Genomic DNA, 11,468 nt, shown 5'->3' with positions numbered 1-11,468 from the left:
AGATGGGATTCGTTAAAAGTTTTCATGCACGGAACAACTAATCGAATTCCTAACAGAAGGTTCACCGTATAGTAAATCTTACCTTGTAAATAATGTTTATACATTATGTATAAGATTAGATCTTGTTTATATCGACAAATTTCTAAACTAATCATTTTTCAATATTTAAAATAAGAATTTTCTTCTATTTATGCGACTCACTGCGGTTACAGAAAGGAACTACTATTTAGACCAATATTTACAACTTTTATCTTTACTTATATCATAACACGCACTTGATATCAGAATAACGGTTACAATATAAAGTAGATTTTGAGTTTATATACATCTATACTGAACGTACATATGGAAACATCTCTTTCTCGTAAGTATAAATCTCGAAAATAATATCTACAGTGATAACTTAAATTGCTTTTTAAAGTCGTATTTTAAGGTTTTGTCTAACGAAAGCAAAAGAACAAACATACGTTGTCGAATAAATTATTAAAGTATTACATGTAGTTGATGAAATTATAAATTAGATTTACATAATTATAATTCCTTGATAAATAATACGTTTAATTATAATAACGTCCGTTAAAACGTTTCTTCAATATATAGAATCTAATAAATATAAAGACTGATATTTTGAAATTTAAAGGAGATATTTGTTTATATATATATACAGAGTTTATAAAAGGAATTTAAAGCATGGAAATGTTATTTTAACGTAACATTATATTCAAAAATAAATAATGTTTTATTTTTAACGATGATAATAAATTTCTTTATTCTGTTAATATGGATACAGAATAGTATTTTTATTTATTTATTACAAAAAAAAAGTAACATATAAAAATTCAAAATTTTTATAACTCTACGCATTAAGGTTATTCATTGTATATATGTAAACGTGTCAATTGTTTGTTTCAAAAGCTGATTAGGCAAGATATTATCTAATATATGTTTGACTTTATAGGCTTGTTTCTAATATAACATTTATAAATCAATTGAGAAATATTCTATTCCCTTATATTGAGAAAATGGATAATACAAAGTTACGCGACGAAGCTACTCGTATTGTTTTCAAGTATTTGAAACATCAGGAATTACGTGATGCAACTTTGGTTTGCAAGTAAAAATAAAAATAAAAATTATCATATCATTGTTTCCTATTTTGTATTCTGTTTAAAGGGACACGTCAACAAAAAAATCGATTTTTTTTTCGACTTTCTGAAAGAATATTATTCCGAAAATATTTCTTCAAATTTTGGTAAAGATCCGCGCATTATTTACGAAACTGTAGTAGTTCAAACGGAGCGCGCCGTAGCGCTCCAAGTAAGTTACCAAAACTTTAAACGTTAATTTCTCCTATTCGCGTTTTTAAAACCGTTGCCCTCTCTGCGTCCAGACCATTTATCCGATCCTTACCAAATTTTGTACAGTAATACTAGATACACGTATCTAGGGAATGAACAAAAGGATTTTTCGAAAAAATGCCAATTTTTTTTTTCTCAAAAACTCGGCGATTTTTCTGCAAAAATGTCAATTTTTTCGCAAAAAGTCGACTATTTTGAGAAAAATTAAAAAATCAAAATTTTCTTTTGTTCATTCCCTGCGCCAACATCTCTACTAAAGGATAACTCTCGGTTTTTTTGTTTCTGATGAACCAATTTTTTTCAGTGAGAGCAACCGAAAATCACCTTTTTTTTGGACTCTTAGAAAAGAGGCCACAGACAACACAATTTACAATATTTTTATACAAAAAAAATTGTGAATATAGTTCAGATATATAACTTACATATACCAAAGATTTGTATTGACATTAATAAAACTAGCTGAAAAAAAAATTCAAAAAAACCGCTTTTTTTTTACACTCGAAGGTGACGTGTCCCCTTAAATTAAATAGTATTAGTTGTTTGTTTTTAGTGTTCGTCGAAGCGTACACTTTTTTCCGATCCTCTGTTTCTAAAAATTGTTTTTATTTCAATGCCTACTCTAATCCTTTGTGTAAATATTAATTATTCTTTCTCCAGAAAGCGTTGAACCTTCGTTTAAGATGACACTATAAATTAAAATAAACGCAGACATTCTATTTTTGAGTTTACATCTCTGCAAATAATATTCGGAAATTTATCAAATCAACAATAACCGAACATTATTTCTAAACGAAAGCTGAATAATATTTATCGAAATTTATTTTAATATCTGATTCTCCTTGTAAGGTCACCTTATGCGAAGGACAACACGTTCATCCAAATTAAACATTGAAAACGAACTACCCAGACAGGTCTATGAGAACTGGATACACATGAAAGTGCCATAGTGTGCAAAAAGTTAACCGTTATATGATAAATATCGTACGTAGAGTGATATTTTGTTTTTATGGTCACAGATCTTGGCTCAAACATAGTGAAAATGAAATCAAATCGAGAGGTCCTATGATGCATTTTAGATTCATAGATAATTCAAGTCCTGATCGGGATTTTTATGCTGTAAACAAAGACATCATAAAATACTGCTACACCAATCCTTGTATATATTTGACCTATTCAAACTACGAAAGCAATGAACAGTCAGGAAATAGTAAGTTTGATTTTACATATATACTGACTTCCAAAAGTATTTGAACAGGAGGTTATGATTTTATGTATTTTTTTGTTGATTATAAAAAAAGTTTTCTATAAAATTTTATTAAAAAAAATCAAATCATTTATTATTTGTAAATATATATATATTTATATATATATAGAGTACGTTTAAAAGTTTATAAAATCTAAAATTAAAATTATTAAAAGAGAAAATGTAAAATTATATCTGATACGGTAAAACAGGTAAAATAATTTTAAGAATCAGTTAAACTTGAATTATAGTAGATAATTATCAAAAATATTTGAATATTTTCAAGGATGTTATTGTCATCTTCTGCCACATGGTTGCTACTCGATAGCGTTGAAAAATAATTTTTTGAGAGATGATGAAAATAAGCTTTTTTGCATTACCTTTCCCAAGGGATCTTATTGTGAATGTCTTCAAGATATTAATGATTCTTTAAAAGTGGAAGAAAAACAAAGCTCGAATTCTATGAAGTACAAATTCGAGAGATCTCTTAATTCTGTTGATAACACATGTTGTATGATCATATTCACCAGTGATTTAGGTTATTACCAATTAGTATATGAAACAATCACTTTTAGGTATTAGTAATGTATTCAATATTTAATACAATGTTTTGCAAACAAATATTCACCGCTTATATAAAAATAACTCGAATTTTTCTTTTCATCCAGGTTTCCATCATGTATGATTCCAATTTGGGGTGGTGTCGTAGATGCAATATCGTTTTGTAAATCAAATCCTCAGGAGCTTGAATGCAATAAAATTGCGAATATAGTAAATATTATTATACGTGGTCAGGATATGAAAATGTGGAAATTCATATTGCGTAATTTATTTAATACAAAGGAGACAATAAATAAAAACTTGGTTAAATTTAAGAAAGCGGTAAAATTACAAACACACTCTATCGGTTTTATTTATACTTGTATTCCAGATAGTATAGAATTTTGTAAGTTACAATCAGAAGTATTAAAAGAAAATTTTCCGGATGTAAAATTCTTTCATATGCACGGGAATAAAACATTTGCGGCAGTTGGGTTCAAAGGTTTGTAAGATATTATTAAACGAACAAGAATACCATATTTATATTTATCAGAAAAATCAAATGTTTTATAATGATTATTTTAGGATTGCTTGATAATATGATGCGAAGTTTCATATCACCACCAGTACAGTTGACAACTATTATAATACTTACATATGATTAGATATTGGGTAAATAATATTACTTTTGTAAAAATTTGTAAAACAAATTTTAATAAAAATATATTTTGAGGAGGAAAAAATGTACCTACATATTCATATTGGGAATTCCACGCCAAATCGGACGGTTTTAAAAATTTTTATTTTTGATTTCCGCCATTTTTTGATATCTTTTAGTACCCATCGAAAAACCCTTCCTCCAAAATTTTGGCATTTTTTTGATCATCCGCTCCAAAGATATCGAATTTCCAGAGATATCGAATCAAGATTTTCTTATTTTTGTTAATTATTAATCTAAATTAGTAATTAAGACTTCCCTACGCTTGTAATAATAAAAAAAAATATGTAAAGTGATTCAAAATACATTAAAAGAGAGAAATTAATGACAAAATTTATTAAAATAAAAAAAAATTTTTTTTTAATTTTCAAAAATCGAAAAAAAAATAGTAGTTATCGAAGGCCCACGACCAGACCTAAAAAGTTATGGAATTAGTAGTAGTTTGTTGTAAAAAATTTTGAAGAAAATCAAAATATGCACACACTATAAAAAAAGCAATTTAAAGTTTAAAGATCGAAAATTATGTATTAGGACACTTTAAATAATTTTTCTAAATTTTTTTTTTTAAAGTACATTGAAAGACAAAACTTTTTTGTAGAATGGTAATTCCCATTTGGATGAGTTTTAAATAAGTTACGGGCTAAAAAGCACAGAAAGAGCTGTTTTCTTGAAAATTCGATATTTTTGGAACGGACGATAAAAAAAATACAAAAATTTAGGAGGAAGCGTTTTTCAAAGAGTACTAAAAGATATCAAAAAATGGAGGAAAACAAAAATAAAAATTTTTTAAACTGTCCGATTTGGCGTGGAATGCCCCATAAATTTAACTAAAATTATATAATATGTAAAATCTATAAGATATAAAGATCGAGAATCATAATATTTATAATATTTTTCTAACGTAACAATTAATTATATTATCTACATTACATATATCCAATGTTTAAATATTTAATTTTATTTAAAAATATATAATTTTTAATGAAACTATTTTATCTTTTATTATTTAGTTTAATAATTCTATTAATCAAATAATCGTTAAAGATTGATTAGCAAAAAAAAAACAAATATTTAAATCCATTTACTCATAAAATGTAATTTTTTTAGCACAAGCCCATGGCGTTATGCAAAAGAATCGGGATTGTTAAAGAATCAGAGATGTTTGTGCAAGGGCATAGTTAATAAAAAATTCCAAATAATTTGTTAAAAAAAATTATTCAACTTTGCATTAGAAACGACAATAAACTATAAAAAACGAAAATTTCTAATTCTAGGAGTATCACCACATTGCATTAACTTTTTCACGCCATAGTAGTGCCGATGATAATATTAAATATATATAATAATAAATATAATATTTCAAAATTATTGAAATTTACTCAAATTATGAGTTCTCTGTTACTATAATTTAACTGTTAACGTCTGTCGGATTTAAAACATTCCGTGGTGAGACAATTTCATTCAATATTTTAATCAAAACATTTAAAGATTTTACGTTTTAAATCAATATGTTAACATGGATCACCGGTGGGAAGCATGGCCTGAATGAAAAATTTAACATGAACCATAGATGATACCCGTGGCACGGAACGTGATAACGTGTAAAACATCTGTTCAGACAAACCAGCTACACAAAAGAAACGGGGGTAAATAATATTTTGTGTGTGTGTATATATTTTTAAATTATTAAGTTCTAAAGAGAACAGAAGTATACTTTTGAATATCATCTTATTAAGGAAATGGTGACTTTCATTCTGGTTACTCAGACCTCAAGAATATAATCTCTGATTGTATTATAGAAGATGGGATTCGTTAAAAGTTTTCATGCACGGAACAACTAGTCGAATTCCTAACAGAAGGTTCACCGTATAGTAAATCTTACCTTGTAAATAATGTTTATACATTATGTATAAGATTAGATCTTGTTTATATCGACAAATTTCTAAACTAATCATTTTTCAATATTTAAAATAAGAACTTTCTTCTATTTATGCGACTCACTGCGGTTACAGAAAGGAACTACTATTTAGACCAATATTTACAACTTTTATCTTTACTTATATCATAACACGCACTTGATATCGGAATAACGGTTACAATATAAAGTAGATTTTAAGTTATTATACATCTATTCTGAACGTACATATGGAAACATCTCTTTCTCGTAAGTATAAATCTCGAAAATAATATCTACAGTGATAACTTAAATTGCTTTTTAAAGTCGTATTTTAAGGTTTTGTCTAACGAAAGCAAAAGAACAAACATACGTTATTGAATAAATTATTAAAGTATTACATGTAGTTGATGAAATTATAAATTAGATTTACATAATTATAATTCCTTGATAAATAATACATTTAAATATAATAACGTCCGTTAAAACGTTTCTTCATTATAGAGAATCTGATAAATATAAAGACTGATATTTTGAAATTTAAAGGAGATATTTGTTCATATATACAGAGTTTATAAAAGGAAAGTAAAGCATGGAGATGTTATTTTAACGTAACATTATATTCAGAAATAAATAATATTTTGTTTTTAACGATGATAATAAATTTATTTATACTGTTAATATGAAAAATACTATACAGAATAGTATTTTTTTGTTATTTGTTACAAAAAAAGGAATATATAAAAATTCAAAATTTTTATAAATCCCGCATTAAAGTTGTTCATTGTATATATGTAAAAATGTCAATTGTTTGTTTTAAAAGCTGATTAGGCTTTATCTAATATATTTTTGACTTTATAGGCTTGTTTCTAATATAACATTTATAAATCAATTGAGAAATATTCTATTCCCTTATATTGAGAAAATGGATAATACAAAGTTACGCGACGAAGCTATTCGTATTGTTTTCAAATATATGAACGGAAAGGAACTACTTAATGCATCTATGGTTTGCAAGTAAAAATAAAAATAAAAATTATCATATCATTGTTTCCTATTTTGTATTCTGTTCAAATTAAATAGTATTAGTTGTATGTTATTAGTGTTTGTCTACAAGCATAGATGTTTCTCCGCTGGTCTGTTTCTAAAAATTGTGTTCATTTTAATGCCTATTCTAATCCTTTGTGTAAATATTAATTATTCTTTCTCCAGAACGCATTGAACCTTCGTTTAAGGTGATACTATAAATTAAAATAAACGCAGACATTCTACTTTTGGGTTTACAACTCTGCAAATAATATTCGGAAATTTATCAAATCAACAATAACCGAACATAATTTCTAAACGAAAGATGAATAATATTTATCGAGATTTATTTTGATATCTGATTCTCCTTGTAAGGTCACCTTATGCGAAGGACAAAACGTTCATCCAATTTAAACATTGAAAACGAACTACCCAGACACGTCTATGAGAGCTGGATACACATGAAAGTGCCATAGTGTGCAAAGTTATAACTGTTATATTTTAAATATCGTACGTAGAGTTATATTTTGTTTATATGGTCACAGATCTTGGCGTGATATTGGTCGAAAAGAAAGGAAATCTAGAGGTCCAATGGACTATGCAAGAATCATAAGTAAATCGGATTCTAATAAGGATTTTTATTCTGTAAACAAAAACATTATAGAATGCTGCTACACTAAACCTTCTTTATATATGACATTTTCTAATTACAATAGCAATGAAGAATTCGCATCAAGTAAGTTTGATTTTACATATATACTGACTTCCAAAAGTATTTGAATAGGAGGTTATGATTTTATGTATTTTTTTGTTGATTATAAAAAAAGTTTACTATAAAATTTTATTAAAATAAATCAAATCATTTATTTTTTGTAAATATATATATATATAGTACGTGTAAAAATTGATAAAATCTAGAATTAAAATTATTAAAAGAAAAAAGTAAAATTATATCGGATACGGTAAAACAGGTGAAATATTTTTAGGAGTCAGTTTAAATAGAAATTTAGAATATAATTATAAAAAATATTTGAATATTTTTAAGGATGTCATTGTCATCTTCTGCCACCTGGTTGCTACTCGATAGCGTTGAAAAACAATTATTTGAAAGATGAGGAGAATACGCTTTTCTGCTTGACCTTTCCCGAGGTATCTAGCATACAAGCATTTACTTTTACTTTTCGTTCACATTCTTTGGAGGAAAAATTGTATTGCTGTGAATTAATTCAGAATATTCATAAATCTTTCATAAATGAAATTCATTTAAAAGACAAATTAGAGGCTTTTTTTGTAACCAATCGTGCTTCGACATGTTGTATGATTATATTCTCCAATAATATAGGTTTTTACAAATTAATAGAAGAAGTTTTCGCTTTATCGAATTGGTAATATTAATACAATATTTATTACAATGTTTTGCAAACGAATAATCACCGCATATATAAAAATATCTCGAATCTTTCATTTCATCTAGGTTTCCATCAAGCATGGTTCCCATTTGGGGTGGTGTTGTAGATGTACTATCGGTCTGTAATTCATTTGTTAGGAAGCGTGAATGCAATTTACATGCGGACATAGTAAATATTATTATAAGTGGTCAGGATATGGAAATGTGGAGATTATCTTTGAATTATTATAAATATAGATCAAAGAGATTATTAAAAGAAAAGTTGATCGAATTTAAGCAAGATGTAAATTTAAAAACACACTCGATAGGTTTTATTTATACTCCTGTTCCACGCAAAACGAAATATTGTAAGTCACAATCAGAAGTATTCAAAAAAATTTTTCCTGATGTAAAACTCTTTCATATCTACGGGCCCGGAGTATTTGAGGGAAATGGGTTCCAAGGTTTGTAAAATATTATTACAAAACAAGAATATCATATTTATATTTATTAGAAAAATTAAATATTTTATAATAATTATTTTAGAATTGGCTAATAACTTTCCAAAAAGTGTGCCAGTAGAACCAGGTTCGAGTACATCTGTTATGATACTTACATATAATTAGATACATATAAATTTGTGTATAAATATCAATATAATTTTTTTTGCACATGAATTTGTTTCCTACACTTAATATTTTCCTTCATTATGGTTGGAATTCTGCAAACTGAGTATAACTTATGTACAATTTTTAATTTCCCGAATTTCTGTTTTCAACGTGCACCCTTAATATTCTTGGAAATGTAAATAAAATTATTTGGGTTTCATCTTCACATAAAAGATTTCAGATTAAATGTTTCTAATATTTAACAAAGAAAAAAATATTAAACGTTTGTAATATCAACAAAATAAAACCTACAGAATATTTAAAAAAAGCTAAGTATCTTTTTAAAACGTTCTCTTTAATTACTTTTATTGTAGATTGATTTTTTCGTAACAAAAAATGGGATATAAAAGGGCTACAAAAAAAGGGCTATAGATTAATGGAAATAATCCTTTGTTGTTTGTTTTAAGATTTAATAATTTAGTATGCGTTTATAGTGCGATTAACTCGATCCTTCATATCGATCTATATCAACTTATTTTTGAGTTAATTGAATTGCAACATTAAAATTTGTATTTTATGCTGCCTTGTATGACACACTATGGTCATGATCACACTATTGGATTCGTTTAAGTGTTTTATATGTGAAATGCTTATTATTAACCAGATTATTAAGTTATTTTCTCGTACTATCTGAATCACTTACACACCAATCGACATCGTCTAATTTTGGAACCAATCAAATCACAACATTTATTAGGTTCATATATTACTAGTGAGTTTAGTGCTATATACTGCATTCGCGAACAGGTAATAGTCTAGAATCTTATCTACTTAATTCTTATCTTTATTAATTTTGTTATTCTCTGAGAATACTTAAATGCCGATTTATATTTGAAGGATATCTGTCATTATTGTGCGATAATTCTTAACGTTCTCTTTACATAGTTGAAAATCACGTACGTCAAATCTATATTTATGAATTGAATTTAAGTTCAAATAATTGTTTTTAATGGTTATCCATTGATTAAATTTTTAATTTATATCAATTATACTGGTTTATTTTGATAAAGTATTGTGAAATCTATTTAGATATAGCGTATTCTATTATATTAAATATTCTTTCAAAAATGGAAAATAATTCCGATAACAAAGTCTTCTGTATAATATTTAAATATTTAAATGGAATAGAACTGTTTAATGCGTCTCAAGTCTGCAGGTATACTAATTTCATAAATATTTAATAAAAGTCTGTATATTGATTATAATAATATTATTACCAATTATTGTAAATTTTTAAGAACTTTAATACATGATAAATGTATAGATACATTGTATAAATGTTATAATTTTGAATGTATAATTATAGATCTTGGTCGAAATTTGTTAAAAAGGAAAATAAGTATAGAGGTCTTGCTTGTTTTACGATACAAACCGAATACTCGGAATTTTTTCAAAAATATTGTACTATTACAAGAAAAATAATACAATTTCAACCAACTATGCCATGTTTTTATATGTTTTTTGTTGCTGGTAATACTTCAAGTTTAGGTCATTTGAATCAAGCATCAGGTCAGTTTAATGATTTATATAAATTTTTTACATTAAATATTTTTCTTTTAACTATTTTAATCTTTTCAAGAATGTACTTGTAAATATCTACCACCACATTGTTATTTAATATTATGGCATAGTAATTATCCGCTAAATGAGAAAATTACCCTTACTGGTTGGTCTTTTCCTGTTTCACCTAACATACAATTTAAAACTTATACTTTTGTAAGACAATATATCGAGGATTGTATATATTGTCCAGAACTAAATTATGTCTTGGAACCTAGTAAAAATGGTTATTTGCAACCAAATTTTGAAGATTTTTTTGTTAACTCTAATCATACGAGATGTATGATTTTTTTATGTCAAAAAGAATATATCAATGAAGGAAGAGATCTTTTACTATCATTAAATAATAGGTAAGATATTAAAATATATAGAAATATATTAAATATAATTGTTTAATTTTTGACAGTTACTTTTATATTTGTATTATATTTATTTTAGATTAATCATTTTTTTTGTAGGTTTCGAAAAAATAAAATTTTTGTTTGGGGTGGTGTAACAAATTTAATGTTCATATGTAATTCCGTCAATTATACGGTAAAATGTAAGGCCTATGGATGTTTTTTATTTACTCTTATAAATAGTATGAAAATGCGAATTAGTACTTTAGATTGGAATTCGCGGTCTCCTAAGATCGCAATCAAATATAAATTAGCAAAATTAAGATTGATTATGGATTTAAAAAGATACTCTATATGTCTTATGTTCTGTTCCGGTGTTCGTCGTAAGGAATCATATGTTGAAGATCGTGTTGTTTTCAAAAATTTTTTTCCAAAAGTACCATTAATTCAAGTTACCGGTGATTCAACGTTCGGAGGAGAAGGCATAGAAAGTTAGTAACATGTTTTTAGAAAAAAATATTAATTTTTCTTATACATATATTTAGTTATAGGTTTATAACATTGATAAATTAAATATTTATATATATATATATATTATTTATATTCCTTTAGATGCTTTAAGAATTCTTTCAGAAGACCATCAAAATTATGCAAAAACATCTGATGATACGACGAACGTCATATTATTAACGTATGAATAAAACTAACGTTAAATGTTTCTGTTAAAATAAAATAT

General features: G+C 26.1%; 4 protein-coding genes across 6 annotated transcripts in view; 3 read left to right on the top strand and 1 right to left on the bottom strand.

Moving 5' to 3' along the window:
- The window catches only part of LOC107064422 (dipeptidase 1), a 363,750-nt gene that overhangs the window by 103,670 nt on the left and 248,612 nt on the right, over positions 1-11,468 (bottom strand). The gene's annotated exons all lie outside the window — the stretch shown is intronic.
- On the top strand, positions 300-4,695 carry LOC149031992 (uncharacterized). The gene is made up of 6 exons (XM_089174167.1): positions 300-364; positions 959-1,114; positions 2,375-2,565; positions 2,888-3,176; positions 3,270-3,643; positions 3,727-4,695. Exons 2-6 carry the CDS (start codon positions 1,023-1,025, stop codon positions 3,804-3,806), a joined length of 1,026 nt encoding a protein of 341 aa, XP_089030293.1. The 5' UTR covers positions 300-364; positions 959-1,022; the 3' UTR covers positions 3,807-4,695.
- Positions 5,934-8,944, top strand: LOC149031991 (uncharacterized). Of its 2 annotated transcripts, XM_089174172.1 has the most exons (6): positions 5,934-6,023; positions 6,615-6,770; positions 7,325-7,515; positions 7,825-8,164; positions 8,254-8,630; positions 8,713-8,944. In XM_089174172.1, the coding sequence occupies exons 2-6, from the start codon at positions 6,679-6,681 to the stop codon at positions 8,790-8,792; spliced, it is 1,080 nt and encodes a 359-aa protein (XP_089030298.1). In that variant the 5' UTR covers positions 5,934-6,023; positions 6,615-6,678; the 3' UTR covers positions 8,793-8,944. The 2 variants fall into 2 exon arrangements, with proteins under 2 accessions (XP_089030298.1, XP_089030299.1); XM_089174173.1 differs by lacking the exon at positions 5,934-6,023 and having other exon boundaries at positions 6,583-6,770.
- Positions 9,902-11,433, top strand: LOC149031990 (uncharacterized). The gene is made up of 5 exons (XM_089174131.1): positions 9,902-9,990; positions 10,141-10,343; positions 10,414-10,744; positions 10,853-11,223; positions 11,345-11,433. The coding sequence occupies exons 1-5, from the start codon at positions 9,902-9,904 to the stop codon at positions 11,431-11,433; spliced, it is 1,083 nt and encodes a 360-aa protein (XP_089030257.1).

This window comes from Polistes dominula, unplaced genomic scaffold (assembly GCF_049000335.1).
Source record: "Polistes dominula isolate Pdom_NZ unplaced genomic scaffold, Pdom_raw_medaka contig_482, whole genome shotgun sequence".
NCBI classification, from domain to species: Eukaryota; Metazoa; Arthropoda; class Insecta; order Hymenoptera; family Vespidae; genus Polistes; species Polistes dominula.
Note: the sequence above shows the minus strand (reverse complement) of the source record. Positions and strands in the feature narration are given on the sequence as shown.

Bases quoted from the DNA above. Each gene is read 5' to 3' on its own strand.
- LOC149031992 (XM_089174167.1), top strand. From the start codon at position 1,023: ATGGATAATACAAAGTTACGCGACGAAGCTACTCGTATTGTTTTCAAG. The intron at 2,566-2,887 runs GTAAGTTTGATT...AATATTTTCAAG, and splicing joins CAATGAACAGTCAGGAAATA to GATGTTATTGTCATCTTCTG. The intron at 3,644-3,726 runs GTTTGTAAGATA...TGATTATTTTAG, and splicing joins TGCGGCAGTTGGGTTCAAAG to GATTGCTTGATAATATGATG.
- LOC149031991 (XM_089174172.1), top strand. From the start codon at position 6,679: ATGGATAATACAAAGTTACGCGACGAAGCTATTCGTATTGTTTTCAAA. The intron at 6,771-7,324 runs GTAAAAATAAAA...ATATGGTCACAG, and splicing joins AATGCATCTATGGTTTGCAA to ATCTTGGCGTGATATTGGTC. The intron at 8,165-8,253 runs GTAATATTAATA...CATTTCATCTAG, and splicing joins GTTTTCGCTTTATCGAATTG to GTTTCCATCAAGCATGGTTC.
- LOC149031990 (XM_089174131.1), top strand. From the start codon at position 9,902: ATGGAAAATAATTCCGATAACAAAGTCTTCTGTATAATATTTAAATAT. The intron at 10,344-10,413 runs GTCAGTTTAATG...AATCTTTTCAAG, and splicing joins TCATTTGAATCAAGCATCAG to AATGTACTTGTAAATATCTA. The intron at 10,745-10,852 runs GTAAGATATTAA...TTTTTTTTGTAG, and splicing joins TTACTATCATTAAATAATAG to GTTTCGAAAAAATAAAATTT.